The sequence below is a fragment of the Elaeis guineensis genome, chromosome 1 (genome assembly GCF_000442705.2).
Source record: "Elaeis guineensis isolate ETL-2024a chromosome 1, EG11, whole genome shotgun sequence".
NCBI classification, from domain to species: Eukaryota; Viridiplantae; Streptophyta; class Magnoliopsida; order Arecales; family Arecaceae; genus Elaeis; species Elaeis guineensis.
The window spans coordinates 99144771-99170309 of record NC_025993.2 but is presented as its reverse complement, the minus strand read 5'-3'; the positions used below and the strand labels follow the sequence as shown (position 1 = coordinate 99170309).

The 25539-nt window shown below is 36.8% G+C and overlaps 1 protein-coding gene across 3 annotated transcripts in view; it reads right to left on the bottom strand.

The window, feature by feature from the left end:
• LOC105061056 (NAD-dependent protein deacetylase SRT1) overlaps window positions 1–25273 on the bottom strand; it is a 39149-nt gene extending 13876 nt beyond the window's left edge. Inside the window, exons 1-8 of one of the 3 annotated variants that reach the window (XM_073257279.1) lie at window positions 24939–25273; window positions 17270–17299; window positions 17046–17138; window positions 12866–12985; window positions 11811–11911; window positions 11511–11619; window positions 2162–2241; window positions 932–1010 (exon numbers count right to left, since the gene is read on the bottom strand). In XM_073257279.1, coding sequence (XP_073113380.1) covers window positions 932–1010; window positions 2162–2241; window positions 11511–11619; window positions 11811–11911; window positions 12866–12985; window positions 17046–17138; window positions 17270–17299; window positions 24939–25037 — 711 coding nt within the window. In that variant the 5' untranslated portion in view covers window positions 25038–25273. The remainder of the gene's footprint in view (window positions 1–931; window positions 1011–2161; window positions 2242–11510; window positions 11620–11810; window positions 11912–12865; window positions 12986–17045; window positions 17139–17269; window positions 17300–24938) is intronic. The other 2 variants (XM_010944988.4, XM_073257283.1) reach the window with 2 other exon arrangements.
• Between the last annotated feature and the right edge of the window lie 266 nt (window positions 25274–25539).

Sequence of the window (25539 nt, the reverse complement as noted above, 5' to 3'; positions counted from 1 at the left end):
CCTGATGGTGGTGGATGTTTGAATTAAGTCATTACAACTTTAGCAGTCAACCTATATGGGAATGATTGGCAAATGAAGACCCACAAAGCCAAACCCAGTTAGTCGGGAAGATTGGTTTGTTATGACAACGGTAACAAGTTCTATTTCGTATATGGAACTTCCTGTGCAAGGTTTAATATTCATGGCACTGTTCACGTTACAGCATACAGAATAGTAGCATGGGCCCAAGCGGTAGGCTTGTTTCTTAAATAGGATTTCTGGTTTTAGTCAAATAAGTTGAATAGGAGCCCGTTATCAGATAGGAGAGTCAAATTATAGGTAGAATACTAGTTAATGATCAAATTAGGAGAATTCAGTACTGACTGAAGATTGAACATAGCTACAGCACAACCTGTCACTTCTTTTCTGCCAATCCTGCAGCAACATGTTAACCAAAAAGCAACATAAGGTAGCTTCTGCCAACCTCACTTCCAAAGTACTCATTGCTGAAGCACCTCAATATCAGCTGATAGACAATTTTGCAGCAGCACAGCAAATAGATGCTTCGATAGTTCGATTTATTACATGGTGGAGGCATGCAGATTATTCACATGCTTATCCACTGAGAATATTCCTGAACAGACAAAACTATCCTATTGTTGCAGAGGAAATATGATCATGATGGAAAAGGTTACGTTAAAAATCATAGGCAAGTGCAATTAGTAAGATATGTAGATGTGAATGTCTAAAGACAACTAGGGAAAACAAAGTTTATTGCCCTACATACTGTCATCTGCACACCAGGTTATCTTTAAGTTGGAGCTTTGCATCTTAATATTTTACTATATACAGCATTCTTCATGTATAAATATTTCAAAAAAAAGTGCTGCTGCAATGTGTTAATGGCCTAATACTATTTGACAAATAAATACAGAAATGCTAGTTTACATACCTGAAGATTTACTATCACAATTTCTCCCCCACTGCGGATAGTTTTTAGAGGCAAGTTGCAAGCAGGAGTGATCTGCAAACTGCACAGATAGGGTTTGTAAGGCCCTGTTGCATGAGAAAGCATCAAAAGGACAGTGCAGAACATCATGGGTCATATATGACTGCAAACTTTTTATGCATAATAAAGAGTGTAGGCCATAGGAAAATATTTTTAAAAATGAAAATAGCCAGATAGAATAAGGATGCAGAAAGTCAAGCATCTTGTGAATTCTCCAAAGATGATATTGAAGTTCTTTCCTTTCAGCACGGCCATTCAATTCATACTTGATAATTGGTAAGGTAGAAAATTGAGTATATGCTCCTCTAGAACTACTGGAGTTATATTTTCCCTATCTTGAAAATCATCTCGAACTCTGAATCAGGATGTGTTCTTCAAAGTGCAATCAAAAGGCCCTTCCGTATCTTCGTCTTCTGTTGGGTTGAGTACTGGTTATTTCATATGCTATCTCCATATCCCTTTGGATTAACTACTTCACATAATCTGGTGAATGCCTCCATGTTATCTTGAGCAAAAAGACAAAAGGAATGAAAGACCGGGCAATGTTATATTTCAACTAGCTTATGTCGAGTGAACTTCAGATTATACTAGGGCAGTAGAAAAGGTTAAAATATGTTTAAAGAAAAATTTTTGAAGGTACGTCACAATTGGAGCTACTTTTGACAACATAAAAAGACAATTGGCAAATTCTGGTTTGACATTGTCATCTCTGTTGATTCCATTCAGCATCTTGATATAATGTATTTTCCTTCAATATTATATGGAGAATTGTTTTGAACTTCACTGACATTTTTAACCATCAGCTTTTAGTACCTAATCCTTTTAATTTTGTCAAACAGAATTATTTTGACTCTGAATTTTAGAATGCAGTTGCTGATTTCTCATCACTGGCACACATGCACTTTATCATGCTTATACACTTCTTTACAAGAATTGCAGGTTCATATAGTCATAAATAGAAGTAAGGATGATAACATGAAATGCTTGGAAATTAATAGTTAAGCCACCTTAACTATGAGTTTATCAGATAACTCTCAATGCAAACTTCCTTACATATTGTTTAGGGAGAATAATTAGATTGTATTCAGTGATTCAAATGATGGAAACAGATTGCTGGAAATAATCACTAAATAAGTGATAATATTGTTGCTCCAGTGCGAATGTTACCATTACCTAGTCCCCAGACATAACACAATGTCAGCTGTTCTACAATGCTTCTCTGCAAGATTCATCTCCTTAGGCGGCAAAGCATCCTGCGACATGTGTAAGCATATTCATATATAACACATTTGGGAAGGCAGGAAAAACCTAATATGCACACAGAAAATATACGCCGTATAGACTGAAACTAGTGCACATTCACATATACACATATTTCTTGAAGCTTAAAGGGTCCAGTGTCTTGTGATATCTCAGGGCAAGATTCAATGACCGTATCTATTGCACACATCTGATGTCCAGAGATCAAAAGAGACACATGTTCTCTAGTTCATTCTATGAACTCGAGAAATCTTAATCCATTGTTAGATGATGTTCCTAGGAAAATCAATTGAACACTAAACTGACTAAAGTTTTAAAGAAGCATGGAATGCTTGTGGAACATTGTAAAGCTTCTAATATAATTGAACCTAGAGTGGAGACTCATATATTTTAATCATCAACTAATAACCTTAGGCAATGCACATAAAAATAATTTAGGTTTGATTCAAAAAAAAAAAAAGATTTTCAGTATGCTGAAAAAATGATACATGTTCTACAAATTTGTTAATAGATAAATATCAGCTAAGTTTTCAGTAAAAGTGAGCCACCTGAAAAGGAAATAATGCATTGTTTTGTTATTATTATTCAAGACCAGAGATTATCAACTACTGGTGGTACAAAGAAGCCAGATGAAATTGTAAGTCCATTAAGAAACTGCTGACAGCTTCCCAAAATTTATAGTAATGTTTTCAGATTCTCATTAAAATCACATATCAATTCATGAAAGGAAAATTACTTTTTTGGAGCCTCTAATTTGACTCTTACTGAAAAGTGAATGAAATCTAACCATTAGACCCATGCTGCATTAATTTTAGCTCAATAACGACTCATCTTGTTGGTATGCTGGCCAAGTCCATCTGTTGATAGATTTTACTAACCCTGCAGTATCTAAGAGACTGAAATGCTAGGCTGAGGTTTAAAAAACTGATTTATTCATCCATTCACATTGATGGATATTTAAGTAAAGTTCTGGACATGTGAACCTTGCACCTTAAGGTAAAACATCAACCAAAAGCTCCTCGTTAAACTACTACACCATTATGACAGAAGAAAGTTAAATTGATCAGCTCAGAGTGGAAGGTGGAAATGTCAAACCTTGCATGATAGAGCTGTCATACGAGGATCAATCACCATGGGGAACATTTCAGGTGAAGATTCTACAACAAGAAACCATACAAGATGGAAATGAGGCCATCTATCAACTTGTTGTAGAACTATAGTAGAAACATTTTGGGTAGCATTTTGGGTTCATCATTATGCATTGCAAGACATGCACCAAACTGATGCAAACCACCTTCTACTTTCACCTCTGATCATCAGATTTGACGTATTCATGTTAACAAGAAGTAAACTTAAACATCACATACAAATGCTTAATCATAAGCATTCATAAGTTGTAAAAATATGTCCACCACCAGAATATATTTACATTACCCATAATGCTCCATATCTGAAAAGAACCACTCAATAGCTTCCTTTAAACCAATGTGGAGCTACTTCATTAATAGCAAGTAATAAAATTATTTAACTCCTTTCATCCTTGAAATAGCTTAACAAATGTCACAAACTTTTAGTATCTCTTTCAAATATGGTTTGGAAAAACAGCGGAGTAGGATGGTAGTCGTCATGGAATAGGATGGTACCACCAGCACCGTACCATTCCACTAGAATTCCTATCGAGATAGGGCCCAAGTCACCCAAATGAGCCCAAGATGGGTGTCCCCCCAGGACAGATCCATAGTGGCCAATACAATTGGGACCAAGGTTTTACGCCCTGACGGGACAGAAGGCGTCCCGGCCGTTCCATCCCATTCCTATGAGAAAACGGGACCGGAACGGTCGGAATTCTGAAACCCATCCATGCAGGAAAAGAAGAAGAGGAAAGAAAGAAAGATGAACAAAGGTAAAAAGTGAAAAGAAAGAAGAAGAAAAATGATGAAGAAAAAGAAAGAAAAAAAGGAAGAAAGGAAAGAGAAAGAATAAGAAAAAGAGAATAAAAAAGGGATAAAAAAATAAAACAAAAAGGAAAGAAAAGAAAGGAAGATAGAAGAAAAAGAAAAAAAAGGAAGAAAAGAAAAAAAAGGAAAGAAATAAAAGAAGAAGGAGAGAAAAGGATATCTATCGGGATACATGGTCGGGACAGCGATCGGGATGGGACAGGACAGTGGAACATCCCATTCCATGGAGATACCTCCATTCCACGAGATTTAAAACTTTGATTGGGGCGATGTTCGTATCGATCATCCCGACTGAACTGGGTTGGTACCAACCAGTACTGAATCCAATATTACTAGTACCAAGGCATCCCAATGAGGATGCCTCATTTAATCTTTTTATTAAAGGGAAATGTGGGTAAAGGGGGCCCAGTTGGGTACTCTAATGCCTTTAGGCATCTTGTAAGAAAACTTCTGACCCCAAAATGTAAGAAAGAGAGAGTAGAGAAAGAAGAGGAGAGGATGAAGGGAAAGGAGAGTGGTTTTTGCTCACTAGGGAGGGGTCACCAATAGATTAATAAGGGAAAGACACTTCATTCGAGTGAGGCCCTCCAATCTCCTTCCCCAAAGTTGGCAAAGATCGGCAAAAAGAAGGAACCCATGTCAACTTCTTTTATTTGAATTCTGGATATATTGTAGGGACAACAGCTTACAATGTCCACCCTTCAACATGTTGATATTTATTTTTTTTCTTTGACAAAAATTTTTTTAATGAATTACATATCTTGTATCAAAATATTAATAACAATAAAATATATGAAAATTTAGTGTGAAAAAATTGCAACATGATGCATTCATAATATGTACATGCTACAACTTTTATACGATTATATCCTGAAGTTTATAATCATTTAATTAATTTTTAATAAAATAATCCTTCAAAATTTAAAATATTATTATCAGATGTCCTAAAGTATAAATGTAATTTTTAAATTTTATTATCATGCATTTCAGTAATTATTGGATATTCATGATTTTTAGACTATTTTTAATGGAGAACAAATAAAAATATGAGAAAAATTAGTTAAATTAAATAAACATGGAATTGTCATCTTATATTTTATTGATTAACATATTAGAAAAATTACTTTAAAATTAAAAATGATTTAATTATTAAAAACATGAAACATGCATTAATTAGTGAGAACAACTCTACACTACTTGCATTTTTTCATCGACAAAAATAGTATATTTTTAAATCATTTTTAAAATAATTAATAAAATATTATTTATGAATCATGAATAATATACGATAAAATTCAAGCAAAATAAAACATGCATCAAAAAATATCTTGTGAATCTTGATTTGAGTGGATGATACATAGGGAGCACAGATTTTCAAGTTGCAAATGGCTTCTAGCAAGAAGAGTTAGAATGAGCATGATACCACATGACACTACAGAAAATGGGCTCCGAGAGATCATTAGGTATATAGTTCTTACGGCATGGACAACAAAAGGAAGTGGGATTCACCCAATTGAAACATCTAGCGGATGACTACAGTTTTGTGCAGAAGTGTACCAAGATGCTCAGGGAGGTCAAATAAGCAATGAGGGGCTACTTACGAAGTCTAAAGGAAGCAAAGTGGCTGGCCAAACATAAGCGGCCTTAGCAAGACCATAGAGTATCGAGGCCAATAATCAATATGGCAAGAATGATGAAGGTAGTGGGAGTGGGCAGTCTGATCCAAATGATATGGAGGCTTCTAAGATGTAGGAGGCTATTCGGGCCTATACGCAAGCACAATGGAAGTATGAAGAGAACATGAGGCATCATCCATAATTTGGGGCTTCACATTATGAGAGAGGTGGTGGGTCGAGTACATTCAAAGGAGGGCACATAGCCATGTAGGACTCATTCAACCAAAGGTGGTTGTTAAGGGATCAAAACCCTATTTAGTACATTTTTGAAAGAGAAGGAAAGAACACCAGGTTAGGTCCCACCATTTACAACATCGATCGGGCAACCCAACCCATTAGCCACACATCCCCAGATAGATGACTATATCAAGAAGTATAAGAAGCATGTGATAGGGGCCATTGTAGTCAAGTGGTTCGATTACTATTAGATATCAACTTAGGCTGCATTGAGGGGTTTCTTGAGCCTCCCACTCCATATGAGATACACGGCTATATTTAAAGAAAGAGCTTGAGGGTTTGAAGATGTGCATTAACAGATATAAGCAACAATATCAATTATACGGCATCACACTGATGTGTGATGGATGGTGTGGACTGACTAAGAGCATCATTTACTTCCTAGTATATTATCACACTTTCTTTAGACATCAATTGATGCATCTAATTTAGATCCACGATTCTAATTACATCCTGGGTTTGATGAAGAAAATAATTGAGGATGTGGGGCTGCAATATGTCATTCAGGTGGTGACAAGATAATGGTCCCCACTACAAGTGAGGTGAGAATCTAATGAAGGACATGCAACATACTTACTGGACAACATGTGCAGCCCATTGTGTTGATTTGATGATAAGCATATTGGGGACCTACCATGATTAAGTTAGTTGTTGAGCAGGGACAGGCTATCTCAAAGTATATATACAATCACACATGGGTCCTTGCATTAATGAGGCAACAGGTAAGGAAGTACCAGTGCAAGGGGTGACTCAGTTGCCACATAATACCTAGCTTTAAGGAGCCTCCTCGATCGTAAAACCAGTCTGAAAACTATGTTTACATCCGATAAGTGGATGACAAGCAAGTACAGCAACTCAGTCGATGGCATGAGAATCGAGGGGATTGTGCTGAACAATGCATTCCGGGAGTGATGTGCAGATGTGATAAATGCAGTGGAGCCTTTACATTTAGTGTTGCAAATGATTGAACATGAGAAGTTTCCAAGGATTGGTTTTCTTTATCCAAAGATACAGGATGCCGAGCAGCAAAGTATTGATGTAGTGGCTATAAGGAAACATCCCCTTACATTCAGATCATTGACGATAGATGTACTGCAAATGGACAGGGAATTGCTGGCAGACATAACAGCATGATCTTAAGTGTTTACTTAACTGATCTTTCTTACATCTTGATGATTGTAAATTTTGTGCTTTGTTATGCGTAACCTCCAAGTTGAATCCAAACTACCAGTGGAAGAGAAAGGCCTCAATATGGAGCTACTTTGAGCAGTCAAGGCACTCATGCAGCAACTATCCCCTGATCATGGCTACACTGCAAAAGTAATTAGTGAGATAATATACATAGCAATGCACTATATTTCACACTTAAATGGCATTAACATGCAGTCCTACATACCTGATGAGGGGAAATAATCCACAAGAGATGTGAAGTTTCAAGAACAATGGAGCTCAACAATTAGTAGGTGGGATGTCTCCAAGCACCCTTAGGAAATTATTTTAATAGGAAATCATAAAAGTTTATTGCCCCCTGAGATTTGTCATTCTCGCAGGGGGGTGGTGGATGCAGTGAGGCACCCATGCACCTATCTAGGAAAATTGCCACCTGAGGCCCCTTGTAGCCTGTCTCTAATCCATAATAAAGTTTGAAATTGATTGACAAGCAAGCAGCTGCACAACTTGGTATTCACACACTATAAGATGAGATTGATCCAGAAAATCGGGGCAAGGAAAAGAAATGGAAAGACTCATTGGTAGATGACTTCATTCATAACGAGGAAGATATCATGCTTTGATGGGTGGCGGATCAGCTGTCTCAAGAGATGTAGATGCTAGATGAGCCAAGGGCTCTTCCATGACTGGACAAAACCATGGCAAAGGAGTTGAGGGTGCATCATGTAGACAATTGGGCAGAGATGCATATCTCACCCACCACAAGTCAGACCTGATAGGAGAGACTCAAAAGCAATATAAGGGTTCTGATCAGCAACTAAATCACCAGATATTATGGTCATGACAAGGGTTACAAGCCTTCAGGCAAGGTTTTACATCCCAGTAGGATAGGGGGTGTCTCGTCCCGTTCCTATAAGAAAATAGGACTGGAATGGGGTCGGCACTCCAAAACCCATCTATACAAAGAAAAAAGAAAAAAAGAGGAAAGAAAGAAAGGAAAATAAAAAAATGGAAAAGTAAAAGAAAAGAAAAAGAAGAAAAACAAAAGAAAGAAGGGAAGGGAGAAAAAGAAAGGAAGGAAAGGAGGAAGGAAGAAGGAAAGTGAAAGAAGGGGAAAAAAAGAAAGAAAGGAAGGGATGACAAAAAGAAAGAAAAAAAGAAAAGAAAAGAAGGTAGAAGAAAAAGAAAGAAAAGAAGGAAAGAAAAAAAAAAGAAAAAAAAAAAGAGGGAGAGAGATGGAGGATATCTATCAGGATACATGACTGGAACGGCTATCGGAACAAGACGTGACAGCGGGGTATCCCGTTCTACAGAGATATTGGGATACCTCCATCCTACGAGATTTAAAACCTTGCCTACAGGGCTAGTCAGCATGGTGAGAAAGGCAAGTCTAAGGGGGACTTGCTAGTCATCGATCCGATTAAGATAGCCGACAACACACCAATCCGAGAAGATGACAATAAGACTCCAAAGCCATCAAATCTTAGCTTGCCCAGATTGTCTTGCGATACCAGCAATAATGATAATAATAGTTCAGGTGATGGGTCTAGGAGGCCAAAATGGCCAGGATGGATAGTCTAGAGGAGGTGGCAGTGGTGGTTATTCTCAAGGCTTAGTACATTCACCAGCAAAGTAGAGTTTACTCATGCCACGTAGGATAAGGACCATAGAACCCATACTCAAACTAGATCTAAAAAAAAGACACTATCCTACAGGAAGAAAGGATCCAGAAGTGGTGCAGTCAAGGGACATAAAATCAAGGTTATGGGGATAGATATCTAGAGAGGATGGAGGCTCAATTGCAAAAAGCTATGTTCAGGGGAAAAAGATTATATGGCACACCTAGCACATTAGAAGCTGAGCAGATGGAAAAGCTTGGACTTGAGGAAAAAAGGGGTTGTTACATAAATTAGAGAAAGTGAACATCAGTGACACATTTATCCGTGCATCAGATAGCTATAGTGGACAATAGATCTCCACTGTAAGTCGAAGGTGGATCTTTTGGTTGACTAGATAGTTAGAGTGAGCATTATGCCCCATCCACATACAATCCTTTTGGTTTCTTCCACTTATAATATCTTATGAGATCCAACTCTGCACATTACAAGTATATATAGGGATTTGAGTACCATGTTGCTTCCTACAATCCAAGTACAAATGGTCAGGCTCTAAAGAGTACTTGATGTACACACATCCACAGCATCAGGAGTCACACAGGTCATTATCCAACACCTTATGATCATCAAGGATGGGGACAATATACATGCCGGACCACCAGCAAGACGTATCAAAGCCATTGACATTCTACATGGGATTAGACCATCAAAATGAGTGATTACGATTTTCCTTTTACAATACTACATTGTGTTTGCCATTCTTCACTCATAAATGATATTAGTTAATTGAAAACCAAATGACCATATCACTAGAAACCCTTACCTATCACATATATTAAAGTTCGTAGATTCGGTACCGAAATCCATGCCGGCTGGCTGACGGTACGGATCGATGCAAATCCATATCAGATTAGACCGGCACGAACCGACACAGGAGAAGTTGAACCGGGAGGAGAAAAAGAGAGAGGGGAGCAGGAGGGAGATGGGGGAGTCAATGGCTGGAGGAGACACCAACAGTGGCCGCAGGAGGGCCGTCGATATGCTTGGAGGGTCGAGAAAGCCTCCGCTTCATCCGCCACTCGACTAAGAGAGAGAGGGGGGGAAGGGAAGCCACCAGAGAGGCCGTCGAAAGGCCTCTGATTGGCCGTTGTGGCCGCCAAATGACGCAATCGCAGCCTCCGGTGCCACGAGCATGAAACAGAGGTGATCGCCCCTATTTCACGGAATATTTTTTAAAAATCCCAATTAGAGTAAAGCCGGCAATAGGTTTGCAGGCTTCACCATTTCTTAGCTTTTTCAAAAAAAAACTATCAAATAGTGAAGCCGGTGAACACATTGCCGGCTTCATTGATCATCTTCGTTTTTAAAAAAAAAACCGACGTGTAAACAGGGACGATCGCCCCTATCCATGGCCATGGCTCCATCCGCACGATTTTTGCCGTCCAATAGCCACAATGGCCTATCCGGCAAACTCTGGCAGCCCCTCTTCTAGCTATGCCTCCCTTCGGTATGTCGTTCCCTCTCTCTCACTCGATAAGTGCCCTATCAGGCGATGTCAAGCCACGAAGGCCTCCGTGGCCCTCCGCCAACCTCCGACAGCGTCGTGCCATATCTCCCTTCCCTCCTCTCTTTCCCTCTCCCTCGTCCGGCGTACCATTTTCCTCAACCGAACCATCCCGGTTTCCCACCAATCCGGCTCGGTATAGGGTGTACCAGCAGATTCGGATCGGTACGAAATTCCATGTCATATATTTTAAAAATAATTCTAGAATGCTAATGCAAACCAAGTTAATATTTAGGAGAAGAAAACCCAAAATTTCATGAAAAATTAAAAAAAAAAATTCAATTTCTAGCCCTCCTAATATGGGACCTCTATGAAGTCTTATGTTGTGTTTTGGTACAAGATGGCCTAGTACCATATAAATTCAAACAAAGTGGGTACCAAGCCCGATATTGGTTTTTAAAACCTTGCTCTCAAAAGTAATGCCAAATCCAACCATCTCCATCCAATAACAAAACCCACTAAGCATGAATAATTTCTGATATACCAAGCAAAATCCACCAGTTTTTGACTCTAAAGGAATGGGCAACCAAGATGGCATTTGCATGGTCAAAAATAAGTTGTCCATGATACTCCTTCTAAAACATCCAAGAAATGATCATCTCAATGTACTACAGAAATTGTCAAATAATGCAATTAGATGTTTAGATTCATACATTTTGAGAAATATTTGGTTCTTCAAAATCATGTCAAAGACCCATTCTATAATTGTTAAAACAATCAAGCTGATTATTTCCTTCCATAAATCTCAACAAAATAATAGAAGGAAAAAAAGTCTCTCTTGCTGAATTACATGAATGTGAAAAATATACATTTAAAATCAATTTCAAATAACTAACAACCAATTACTTTAAGATGTCCTTCTGAATTAAACTAGAAGAAAAAATTGTTGAAATACTATATTCTAATAATCTGTTAGAGTTATCAAGAATAACCTGAAAAGACATACTTTCATTAAGAATCATTCCAAGTGGCAAAACGAATGCATCTACACTATGCATGTTGAATATTGAAATGCAACAAATTCGATCAACAGCATATCACCTCCCAATCAAGAACTGTGTCCTTAAGTTTGGCTCCACACTTTGTGTCAGCACAACGTCTTGATGTCTCTTTCATTCCAATAGTCTCAACCTCAAAATCTCTAAGGTACCTTCAGCCATGGAACATATTAGCGTCAGAGAGTAAGAAGAACAATTTTTTCATGTTTGACTCAAGTATAACAAATTTCAACCATAAAAATATATGATTTGCAGAAGGCAAAAAAAGCTATGAAAAAAGACATAAATAGACATTAAATGCTAAGCATAATTTTACAGAACAGAACAAAGTTAAAAGCCATACTCGGTACCACATGAAGGGCAAAGTTCTCTGAAGGAATTTCCATGCAATTCAGCAAGTTTTTCCCTTGGTATACCAGATCGAAGATGAAGGCTGTCTACATTCTGGAAAACACACATAAAGAATAGAGTGCCATCAAAATTGCAAGCTTATATGCCTAACTAACATATATGATAAACGAAAAAAACACATTAGAAACAAAATAGCCCTTTAAATGAACAAGAAGATAAAGTTTCTATGGTAGCACTCTTTATCATGGTTTCCCAAGGGAATAAAAGGTCATATCTATATGACCAAGTATGTGAGTGATTAATATGGCTATTAGCATTCCTAAGAGGCTAAGAACTTGTGATATATGCCAAATGTGTAATTCTCCTAGGTCCCTGATGCTTCAGCCCCCAAAACTCAGACACTTCCATACCATACAACTTACAAATATATCAATATCTCGCCTATTAGACTAAATGGACTGGTCAGCAGCACTTTTTGTTTTTACATACATATATATGTACATATGTATGGGTGTGTTTGTGTCTTTATGAAATGTAACATGACAGAAAAACGAAGAAAGACATTACCAAAAAAGAAAAAAGAATAAAAAAAATCTGATACAGAAAGTGGCCAAACACTTCACATGACTAATTCTTTAGCACATAAAATATTTAAAGTTGAATTGCAATCACTTCAACTGAACTTCCTCTTACAGATCAATCCCAAATGTCATGCCAGGAACAAACATTTCAAATTTGATGTAAGCATTACATTCCATTTTCAGAGTTCTATGGAATGGCACGTCCAAGTGTCCAGAACTGTAACCTCACCAAAAAAGGCCAGCCAGAAAGTATTAGTTGAATCCATAGCCCTGTTTAAGTACCCAATATCTCCCCAACAAACAACCGATACAGAAATAAACATCCACCCACAGATAGAAGGAAAAGATTTTCTTCTCAATAACAAGACCACTGAATGATTTATCTTAAATGTTGACCAAGAAAGAAGATTAAAAATATATGATTTACATTAGAAGACATTAAAAACTAGTGACAAATTAGCCATACCTGGCTGATAACAAACTTTAAGATACCAGCTCTTTCCAGTTCAACTAATGCCATATGAGTCAAGCTTGGCATTGCACGATGGAATGGTAGAGATGCTTCAGGCACACCCTTGCCAGCACGCTGCAGCTCAAAATCAGAGCATTAGTAAATCATACATAAAATAGATCCATAGATTTACCAAACTTTATGTTAAAAATTAGTTTGTTGACAAATATAGCAGAACTCTCAAAAAAAATTCACAACATCAAGGTCGGCCATGTTAAGAATGATAAGTAATTGCTGTCACTTGATTACCACTCCAGCATCTGCTAAAGATTTTTAAGCATTTTTTCACTGTACCAAGCATTACTACCACACTCATCTGTTTATCCTTAAGAAGCAACCCTTTTTACTGGACAATAAAGGTCCAGCAGTTTGTTGAACTAAGACTGAGAAAAGTATTAGCTGCAGAAAAGCTCATATAACCATCAGAATGACCATTTCATGTAGTTTCTTGCCAATACAGTGAAAGAGATTTCAGTCCCATGAGAGGCTGTTCTGGAAATGTGGAAAGATGACAAAGATCATTTTAGACTGTCCCCACAAAATGGAGAGAATTGTGCATCTTCTAATGGAGAAGTAGCATCAGGAATAACATGTCGGCTGCTAACAATTATCTACTTATTCACGGGTTATGTCCAGTGCCACAAGGGGCTGAACATTCAAGGCTTCAAAACTCAGTTTAGCCAAACCAAATGATTCAATTTCAGCAGTTTTAGTGGTTTTTCTTTGGATTCAGCAACTTGATTGAAAATTATTAAAAAAATACCTAATTAATATTGGCAAAATATCGAAGTGAAGAAAATGAAACTAACCTAAAAGGACATATTCTGAAGCATAATGTCATCTGGGACCGGTTTTGCTGTTTTACACAGAAACATTCAAAAAAATAAAAAATATGTTTTAAAAAAGCATGTCTAGGTATAGTTTATCATTTTGTCTGCAGCAACCTAAAATGAAAAGCCTAAATGCCTAGTAGAAATAGGCAAGCCTGTGCCATCATAATAGACTTTCATTTGAATCTCATTGGACCTAATATTGCAATGCATGCAGGGACCAAAGAATTGGTATAGTAAATCATACATACAATGAAGTCAGCCCCATTAGTTTCAGCAAATTTCCAAAACTAGGCACAATTTCAAATTAGTTCTGGCCAAAACCGATACATCACTATTTCAGTTTTGGAGCTCCAAGTGAAGCCTCAAACCATGCCAAAAACCCATCTTTCATTGATTATGTAGGTCACCAGACACATCTAACACTGAGCTTGTAAGATGATTCAGGTATTTCCATGGGATGAAGCAATTTGTAATTTGCATCTTGTTCTCTAAAAATAATCTTAAAAAGTGAATAAAGCTGTAATAAACAGGTGAGTAGATTGAGGATGAACATCATAGGCACTTGATCATGACTTAGATCACAGCAGCAAAATAAGCAATAAGTATTGATTTCATGCAATTTCCAGTCCAGAGGCTTCAAAGCTATGCTTAACTCTAAAGCTTGGGAAAAATATGAAATATGAGTGGGACTCAACTAAGGAAAAGATTTGCTAGGACTATGCAGGGTGGATTGGTAAATTCTGTTCATTTTGTAAAAGGAGGTTTCTGATCTTCTAATCATGACAAAAGCATCTTGTAACTCACCATCACAAGTAATGGGAAACAAAGTGCTTCATGTAGTTAATTACTAAACTTTATAAGCTTAATCACATGAGGTTCTAGGTATCAAATGTTAGTACCAAAAAGTATAACTTACCAAGAGGATTTTTAATGTATTCTCAAGTCTCATGAATTAAGAACATAAATACCCTTGATATTTGCCAGGATGGATAGAAAAATTGTCACCCACTCAATCCAAATGTAATCTATATCTGACTTAGGTTAAGAAATTGAACCAAAGGTTGTTCAATTTTCCTCTGGGTTGATCAGCTCAGATTAAAGATTTATTTTATCAATCCGTCACATATTTCGAGTCAAATCGGTTTAAGAATAATTCACACAGATTATGAGAAACAAATAGTAGAAGAGTGCTTAATTATATCATAAACTTATTAGACAAAAAATTAATTAAATAATATTTAAACATTACCAACAGCCCACTTCACATATGATTTGAGTGGCAACCATATATTAGTTACCGTCAAAAATATGAAACCATAATTAACTATATAACATTATTACTAAAAATCAATAAAATTACTACATTCAAGAAAGATTAGAAAATATATTTCATTAGTTTTGGATCGTTTGGGTTGGTTTCAGTTTGTTTTGGAATACTTAGTGAACCAAATTCAATTTATATACAAAACAGGTCATATTTTTAATCCAAGTACCTCCATTTTGGTTGGATCAAGTTGTTTCTTGATTCGTTTTAGTTCAGCAATGGGTCAAAGCAATCCACTTGCAGCACTAAATAGAAATATCTCATCTTAGCTAACATCTTGAAATATCAATTTATATTAGCTGAGATAACAAAGATGAGATTTTTAAAAATAGCATATTGGTGCCTGATACCATTACGAACCAGTACTCTGTCAATATAAAAAACTTTATCTTAGTAAATGCTTTCCATCGATGTTATCAAGCTATAGCTTTCCCTTGATAAAAGGTAAAGGGAAAAAAAATCTCTTGCTCCTCTCATCCCATAGCAAGTTACTCCAGCTTTGAGCTACGATGCACCATCAGAGCACTTTACAATGTAGTTTTTTTTTAGTCCCTTTTATATCAGATAAAGAACATCTCCCATGAGTCCAACATTCTAGAAGAAAACTCGCTTCAAGTGAAGAAAAGAAAGGTGAAATTTGAAAAGGGAGTAAAAAGTGAGAAGCAACAGTAAAAAGTACAACATACTCAAAGGCTTGTCACCTTTAGTCTCTCACTCACTCTCTCTCTTCCACATTCTTTCACATTATTTTATTCCTGTTATTGTCCTTTGCTTATGTGTTTCTACAAAGTTAGCAGAGAGTCAAAGCAGCACCTCTCCTTCATTCGCATGGAGACTCCTCTAGGGAGTAGGGAACCTCTCACGAAAGACCACAACAAGTACGAAGAGTATTTTGATCAACATATTTCAGCCCAAGATCACCATGCTGGGTTGATCTTGGATACCCATCCTCAAGGATGGGTTTTCCATCATCGGGTTGGATAGTGATTTGAGAACTGAAAGTGATATAGAATCACTGCCATGTAGATTGCTAGGAAACACAGTAATGTCATCACCTCCTATCAGATCACCGTTGATCCTAAGTGCCCTAAAGTGTCAGAGCATGCAAGATACCATATAATACATAACACCAAGGTTTTAAATCTCGTGGGACAGGACCGTTTTTTTTATGGAGTGAGACATGCCGCTATCCCACTCCATCCTGATATTTGAGATAGGGGATATCCTAAGATGCCGATGGGACACTAGGATGATAGTGGGACGGTTCTGTCCCAACACATAAGAGGGTACCCTATGTTGGTGTCTAGAGGTGCATTCAAATCGAAGCGAGTCAAGTAGCTAGAAGCTCGAGCTTGACTCAATTCAAAATACTCGAGCTCGAAACTCGACTCGAGATTAATCGAGCTTTAATATTCCAATCTTAAGCTTGGTTCGATGAAAAAACACAAATTTAGATATTGACTCTACTCGAATATCAATCAAGCCATACTCGAGCTCGAATTCAAGCCTTAGCCTACTAATAGCATCTATATTAATATATATTATAAATAAAAATGCTATTATTAAAATATATAAAAATATGAATAGGCTCGCAAGCTTTCGAGTTGAATATCCTGCTACTAGAGCTCGACTCGAAAAAAAATATTCAAGCTACTCAAGCTCGATAATAGCGAATCAAATCGAGCTCGAGTAGCTCGCGAGCAGCTCGACTCATTTTCACTCCTACTGGTGTCCCACGGGATATCCAGCTGGGACTTGAATCCTTGCATAACCCACCAATGCCTTACGGGCACACAGCATTGGCACGATATTGACTGCATGCCAAACATGCCAAGCACTAACATAGCATAATAAGTGCTGTGCAAATGCCAAGCCAATATGCTACCAGCACAATGGTGAGAATAACCGAAAGTTCAAGCTGTATCAGGCTGGTTGGTTAGCTCATTATGCATATATCAACAATGCATTTACCATTTACCTGAAGAGTCCAAACCCCCTTAGGTCCTCGAAAATCAGGTATGCCACAAGAAGTTGATATTCCTGCCCCTGTAAATGCTACCAGATGTTTACTCTGCAATCATGGATGCAGAAATTTTGAATAAAGATAGATAGCAGCAATCAACATAATGATGTTAATATCTTCATGATCAAATTCAAACATAAACAAATGGCATATACAGTGGCAATACTATAATTCTTTACCTTTTGTATCAAGATGGCAAGCTCTTCAATCTGCAATCAACAAACCAACCCAAAAGATATCAGAAATCATAAAGCAAGAAGATATCAGGATTTATGTAAGGATGAAAAGGTTCGCCTAATAAATACAAAGCTAAGTCTGGACAATAATAACTCCAGCACACAAGGTCGGTTCTATGCTAAGAATAATCACGAGAGAGAGAGAGAGAGAGAGAGAGAGAGAGAGATGCTATTGGATCTCAACCAAAAGGGAAATTGGAAAATTGAATTATTTAAATGATGATCAGAACATTTATAAAAGAGAGATGAGCCATTTCTGCAGTACCATCATAATTTTCATTAAAATAGTCAAATTAAAATAAAATAAAATATAGGAGGAGCATAAAAGCTTTAACTCAAGGATAAATATGATGACCAGCAAGCTGCAGGAACTTCAAAATGCTCAAACAAGAACAACAAAGCCCCATGCTATAAACAAAAAGATCGGCCTTCTGCCAAGAACATATCTGGCCAGAACACCTCCAGCGAAGACACCCCAAAGAAATCCAGCCCCCTACTCAGCTGGATATCAACTGAACCTTGGGCACCTTAGCTTAGTCCAGGGAATGCTCTCCCAAAACTTAAGGACCATCTAAACTTCAAGAGCTTCTTCCCATATTCCTTTAGCTCATTGCAGCATATCAACATAATATTGTCTAATGACAAATACCAGCAAATGACATGATTGTGGTGTTATTCATATTCATCTTGCTGCAGCAACAAATCTCTAAAGGATGGCGCAACTCATAACTAACTCATGAATTTAAAATTTGGGTACGGGTTGGGCGAATTTCTTTTGGCTTTGGATTGATTCCTGCACTGCCCAACCAAGTTGCACTCAATACTTCCACATTAACAATTACTTATCAAGTTATCGCATATCTATGAGTATTCATGCCTACCTCACTGCATAAAGCTAGAATTTCTTAAATTCAAATATCAAGAGGAATAGAGTGATTAAAAGGAACACCATAATTAGACAATCTTTAGAGTTAAAAGGATAAACTCTATGGCACTTGAAAGGATTGGTTTTCAAATTATACACCTTCTTGGCTTTGCCTAAACTCATTCAAAAGTGAGAGGCATTATAAGCAGTCTCAAGATTTTAACCTTAGTTAACAAGGCTCATCCCATCTGTAACTGTTCGATTTTATTCATCAAGTTATGATCCATAGAAGTATAAGTGCCTTGAGAACAACCATCGATCTAGTGTCAACTGTCAACGTCGATGAAACACTCGGATTCTTAGTTAAGGCAACTACAGGCATAAAAGGAACCTGTCAGCAAAAAAGTATCTGAACACCCAACTTATTGGCGAGGACTAAAGTTCCTGTCTATAACATGCCACATCTATGATATATGCCATGCCAAAAATTGATAGGTAAATAAAAGGGTGCATGCCTCTATACCATTTATGCCAACATATATTGATGTGTGCTTGTCCATATCAAAGCGATGTACGCTAGTATGAATAAATATATATCACGGCAAGCTTTATCCTCCTCTTCCAGAGCTAGAAACCTTCATGACCATCTCCTAAGTAGCTTTATTTCTACAGAGAAAATCTAGAAGTCTTAATTCTTCTTTTTAAAAAATCTGAAGGTTTGATGTGCAAATTGAACACAATATGAAATAGGATTATTGTTCTGCACAGGAACCGACGATAAAATCAAGGCAGATCAGAAGTATAAGCTTCCAACACTACCAAGTACCAACAGTATGTTTATGACATTGCTAGTTCACTAGTACATTGCCCGTGCCATGCACGTGACAAATCCTTTTTGTATATATCTACAAATAATTATTTAGTACGTTAATCATATTTACATGCATATGTACATAGACGTACGTACATGCAAAAAAAAAAAACAAAACAAAAACAAAAATAATACATACACATGTAGATGCATAAGCCAATCTTGGTTGAGCAAAATAAATTTCATATCACATTACATATTGTTGCATCAAAAAATCATTAGTATAGAGTAAAACTTAACACATTTATTAGCATAAGTACAGCCAATGTGCAGATCATAGGGTATAAGCTTCCAACACTACCAACAGTATGTATATGACATTTCTAGTTCACTAGTATATTGCACGTGATATGCACCTGATAAAACCTTTGGTATATATCTACAAATAATTATATAGTATGTTAATCATATTTACATGCATACATACTTAGACGTACATACATACATGCATAAAAACAGACATAATGCATACATATGTACATACATAGGCCAATGATGGTAAAGCAAAATGAAGTTAATATCACATTATATATTATTGCATGGAAAAAATCATTAGCATAGAGTAAAACTTAACGCATTTATTTGCTTGTTTAAAATTAGAATAAGGCATGTAATTGTATGGTTCTATCAAAAAGAATTTAATATGACTTTAAATCGAAGAATTGCTTCCTAAGAAATTAGTCATATGTATCCTTGGTTTAAGAAAAGTTGCTCATTGAAAATAAATTCATATAACTACTTCAATTTGAAATTAAATGAATTTTCGCTCCATCACCTATGTAACCATGGTAGCACAAAGTCACATACAAAACATCATTCAAATGTCATGTCCAAGAAAAGCAAATTAAAGACTCATGATTGAATTGCCAATTAGGCTATAAATAAGGCTCCACACAACTTATCCTGTTTAACCAACCAGATGCTAGAAAAATAGCTTTTCTAGGATAAAAATATTGTAGTAAGTAAACATAGTCACTTTTCACTTAACCTAGAATAAACTACTCCACCCTACATGGTGGAGTAATTTATTCCGGAGTAAAAAGTGTTAGGAGCAAGCTACCCCAATTATGTTAAACTAACTTTTTTCTACAGCAAACATAGCCTTAGGATTAGTAAATTCCACTTGATTATGTGATTGGGTTTAGATATATTATTTACTTTGAGTGGGCATAGATGGGGTTAGCCTGTTTCCAAATTCAATAAAATATAACCAGGTCGAATTAAAAATAAATTAATATCATAATTGCCATCAGTACTCAATTAGCATTCCCATATTCAAATTTAGATAATCAGAAATCCCTTCTTTTTCTTTATTTCTCTTTTCTGTTCTTGTTCATTCTTTCCTATGTCCTTCTTGATATTGAAGCCTGGGAAATAATCAAACAGAAGGCCAAGAGGGATATCAGCAGTATTGCTCCTCCTCAAGATTAGAAGCTCTCTCTCTCTCTCTCTCTCTCTCTCTCAGTTTTAGCAAACATAGAATGCATATCAGATCCAATTTTGCACTCCCTTTCTTGAAAATATTGCAAGAAAATATTAGTCCTAAGTATTGCAAATGAAGAAGTTTTGCATATCAATGGCTAAGTTCAAAAATAGCAAAAGGTATTTCATTAGATTTCAATTATGCTCTTTGGTTAGACATAAAAAAGAGATCAGGATATTCAATCAAAAAGGGTTCTTTTATTGTACCAGAAAAGGGGGTTATTTTAGTCTCATAATTGATGCAACTTAACCAACAGGTAGCCAAATAAGCAAACAATGTTAAACTTGGATTCTCAAGTAAGACCAAGATTATGAAAATATAAGCATATTATTTTATACAAATCCAATTGGTAACAATAGCAAATATTTCAAAATACTAAATTTAGCTCCTTAGATGTAGAACAACCTTAAAAAATATGAAAAATTCCATGGAAGAAGTGAAGAAGATCAAGTCCAAATTCTAGACTATAAGCTACATGAAGTCAACTCAACCTACGTGTACCCCCAGCAACACAATGCCATGAAATTCAAAACTTCATGAATAAAATTAATAATAATTAAGATAGACCAATTCAAATTACACGCTAATGAAGACATAATGGCAGCATACTCCTCACTAAACATTTCTTATAGAATACATTTATTTTTAACTTTATTTCTGTATTAAATATAAATAGATGATTACATGGCTGAATTGGATGCATGCATTAACTACTTTAATATTTCTACTTATTAAGAGTCAAGGACCGCCGAACCACAATCGGAGCCCATGCCGGCCGGCCAGTGGTATGGTTCAAATCCAGTTCCATACCATTTCGTGCCGGACCGAACCGACAGGGCATAGAAGGGGAGAGAGAGAAGAAACAGAGGAAGAGAGAGAGAGAGAGGAGGGGGAGAGAAGGAGAGGGAGCGAAGGAGAGGACCTCCGGAGGCTGTCCAAGGCTGCGCTAAGGGGCCTAAGAGCGGCCGAGACTAGAGGAGGGCCTCCACCCTCCTCCCATGCAAAATAGAGATTTGCCCCTATTTTGGATTTTTTTGGATTTTATCACATGAAGTCAACAAACTTTGTCGACTTCAACCAAAATTCTTAAAAAAAATAGAATAGGTGAAGTTGGCAGCTAGTTTGCCGACTTCATGCGATAAAACCCATTTCACATAGGGGGAGGAGGGTGGAGGCCCCCCTCCGGCCTCGACCGCCCTCAGGCCCCTCGGTACGGCCTCCGACGGTCGCCGAAGGCCCTCTCCTCCTCTCCCTCTCCTTCTCTCCCCCCTCCTCTCTCTCTCTTCCTCTCTTTCTTCTCCCTCCCTCTGAGAGAGCCGTTGTGCCAAATTCTATGCCGAAACCAGACCGATTTCCCATCGACAGGGTCTGAACCGTCCGGTTCGAAATGGTTCGGCAAACAGTGTTAAGACTCTTTACATCCAAAAGTGGGCATATTAGACAATTTAAACATTTCTATAAAGATTATTAGTTCATAAACATACTTGCATATTTGCTACAACTTTTTTATCATGAATTTTGCACTCATTTGTTCTGTTTTTAAAATGTTCATACTGAATAAAATTGTTTAATATTAGTTTGTACAAAAAAATTATAAGGAGCCATGCAACATGTGCTTAACAATTGGTTCATTTTGATAAAATCATTTAATATTAGTTTAAACAACAAATTATAAAGACTCATGCAACATGTGCTTAACAATTTTCATTATAAGTGAAAATATCTCGCAAAATTTATGATCCTAAATTTCTATTATTAGTAAATATAAATTTGTCAACATATACCAAATGTTGAGGGAACACGCATCATGCAAAACCATGATTGGCATGGGTATTGTATATGATACTTTAGCCATTGCCTATCAGTTATGATTTAAGCTCATGAATGAAGGAGCAACCTTAGATGTTCCTACAACTAGAACATCCAAACTAAGAAGGAAGAAAGTAAAGATCATGTTCTATTGTACCGCCCCATATTGCCTGGTAAGGGTGTACGTGTACCATACCATACCAATATCATATCGGTACGCTGTCTCATATCATACCGGCACTTAGTAGGCTATCTTGTACCGTACCAAACTGCATATCAATGCTATAATAGGATGGTCCAGTATGGGATCCAGTATCGAGACGACGAACCTTGCCAAAGATTGAGATAAAGACACGCAAATTTAATTAGTTTTGAAGATAGCGATTAAACAAACAAGATTCTGCACATCTCAAATGTGCAAAAACACAATCACCAATCAGTCTATTACACTTCAATAGAAAAATTCACCAAACTGAAAACTCTTTTGGAATTCATTTGTTCATCAATCCCCAAAAATTCTATTAAAGCCCCATACTAAATTACAAAAGATCATCCAAATATCAACATTGAAAAATCCCTAGAAGACAAACTACACATTTCTTATTGTATATTCTTTGACCTTATTATTCTCAGTACTAACATCCAAAGGCTTTCACCAACTACTTTCATTCCCTCCTGCATGTTGACATGCTGCTATTGTTCAGCACCTTGAAATCAAATAATGGTCTTACCTGCCCTAAGCTGGTACGTGACAGACTGAGAAGCCCCGATCATGATCAAACCAGAGGCCCAAACCACCTTGTCAACTGTATTGAGGTCAATCAAACCCAAACCAGCTCTGAACCACAACAAAGTGCCTGTTTAAAAGGTTTCTTTGCCTCCTTCTCCACCATTCCAAAATGGAAGCAAGCAAAAAGAGAATGGTGGAGGCTCATACAACCTGATTTCAGACAATTCAAGGTGAAATCTATGAATATTTTGGGATAGTACAAGCTACTAGCTTGGTAAACATTTCTTCCATCCCTTATTTTAGTTATTTAAATATCCAAGATCAAATCATAGTTAAATTGAGGAAAAATTTTAAGGATTATGTTGAAGGAAAATTTACTAATGTGAAAGCACTGAATTCATGCCTTAGATCATGAACCTAAGACTAAAATCACAAAAATTTGGTTTTTCAGTTGAACCCTCAGAGGTTGACTTCTAGTAACCTAACTGTTTATGTTGACATGGTTCTGTTTTCTATGTATCTAACTGCAAGCCATGTAATGTTGCATGATAAACTGCCAATGCAGAAACTTTGACACACATTTTGAATAGGATGACACACTCCAATCAAGTTTTGCAGAAACACAGCATCAAAGACATGAGAAAATACACACAAAAAAAAAAAAAGGTGAGGAACAAAACAGTCCCTAAATTGGGTGGACCACCATATCAAATTGTATGGATCAATTCTCTTCATCAGTGCAGTGTGCAATGCAAAACATACCATGCCAACTAGCTGTCACTATGGAACCAATGTCAAGATGTTACTCCTTGCCTTCAGTGTTATCAAGGTACCGCTGACATCTCCTAATTAACAACATTTCACATCAGCAATATAAACCTTGATGATAGAAAGAAAACCTTTGCAACCCCGGTTTCTTCGGCAGCGGTCTCATCACATCTCTCTTTTCGCAGCCTTGACCAAATTCAAGCAACAACATTGAACCCATGAATCCCTTCATTCTGGCATCTTTCATCTGCATAAATCTTTTACCATAAAGCATCCAGCCATCAAAGAATCGACTACTGATTCTTCACAAGGATTTGACTAATAGATTGATATTGCATCCGTAATGGTGAAATCCCCATTTAATTTCTTCTTCGAATCACTCTTCAGCCATAAAAACTCCTGGTTCGCATCATCGATCCCCTTCACTATGAACATGACCTCCAAAGCTATTTAGGTAATCACCATGCTTCGAGTAACTATATTACAATCTGATATATCAGGATTACAATTCAAAAGAGGGCAGCCAGACAAGAAAAATGTATAGCTTAGCTCTTTAGTAACCATTTTTTTCAAGTTAAAGACCTATAGAAGGTTGGTCCAAGACATAAGCCAAACAAACTTTCAAATCAAAAACAAGAGAGTCAATCATGGGAAAATACCTAATTTTCCTCTACAATCCGCCGACGATCCCACGGTAAAAAAAGAAAAATAAAAAAAAATAAATATACATTTTTTAAAAAAATAAAAAAGTTGAAAATCCTTCTCTGTCTTTCCAATCCTCAAAAAAAAAAATCTTCCTTCAAGCAATCCACCCAACACAGAATCCTCGCAACAACGCCAAAAACTGTTTCTCCCCAAATGAACTGTTACAAGTTTGAATATTTCTTGGATCACAACCATTTTAGAACTCATACAATATCCGCCAAGCAAACATCAATGCCAAACTATTAACACCATTAACACTCTTCCATTCTTCGGGACAAAGCCCAATGAGAAGATAATCATCAACAGAAAGAAACAGCATTAAAAAGCACTGTAAAAAATCCATCAAGAAGATTGGAGAAATGGGAGGATCAAGAAAACCACCTTTTGCTGCAGAACATCCGGTGGGTCGAAGATCTCCGACATCCCCACCGTGCCCACATCTTCTCTGTACGACAGCTTCTCCGCATACCCCAAAGACATGGCTCTCTTCCCCTCTCCTCGTCTATACTCGAATATCTCACTAAACCCTTCTCCCTCTAGGGTTTGGATTCTTCTCGCAAGGGAAAGCTCGGGAAAGAGATCAGAGAGGCGAAGGACTTCCGCTCCTTGTTCTTTTTTCTTTTTTTGATTGAAGTCTTCCGTTCCTTTCTCGCACTACCTTGGTTCTGTCCACCCGGAAAACCGGAGGACTCCGGCTGGCGAATTTATATAACGGGAATAGGTCGGTCCCATCCCGTTGAGCGTCAGAGTTCTGGAGAGAAAAATTTTTTATTTGGTTGGAGTTTTAAAAATAAAAAAATATATATAAAAAATTACTATACATATGAGAAATGAAAATTCATAAAAAAAATAGATTTTAATATTTTTTATTTAAAAAATAGATTTTGATATTTTTATAAAATAAAAAATAATAATATTTTTTTAAACATCTTTTTATGATCTGATTCAAGTCTTATCAAAATCGCATTTCCTTTTTGTGCCA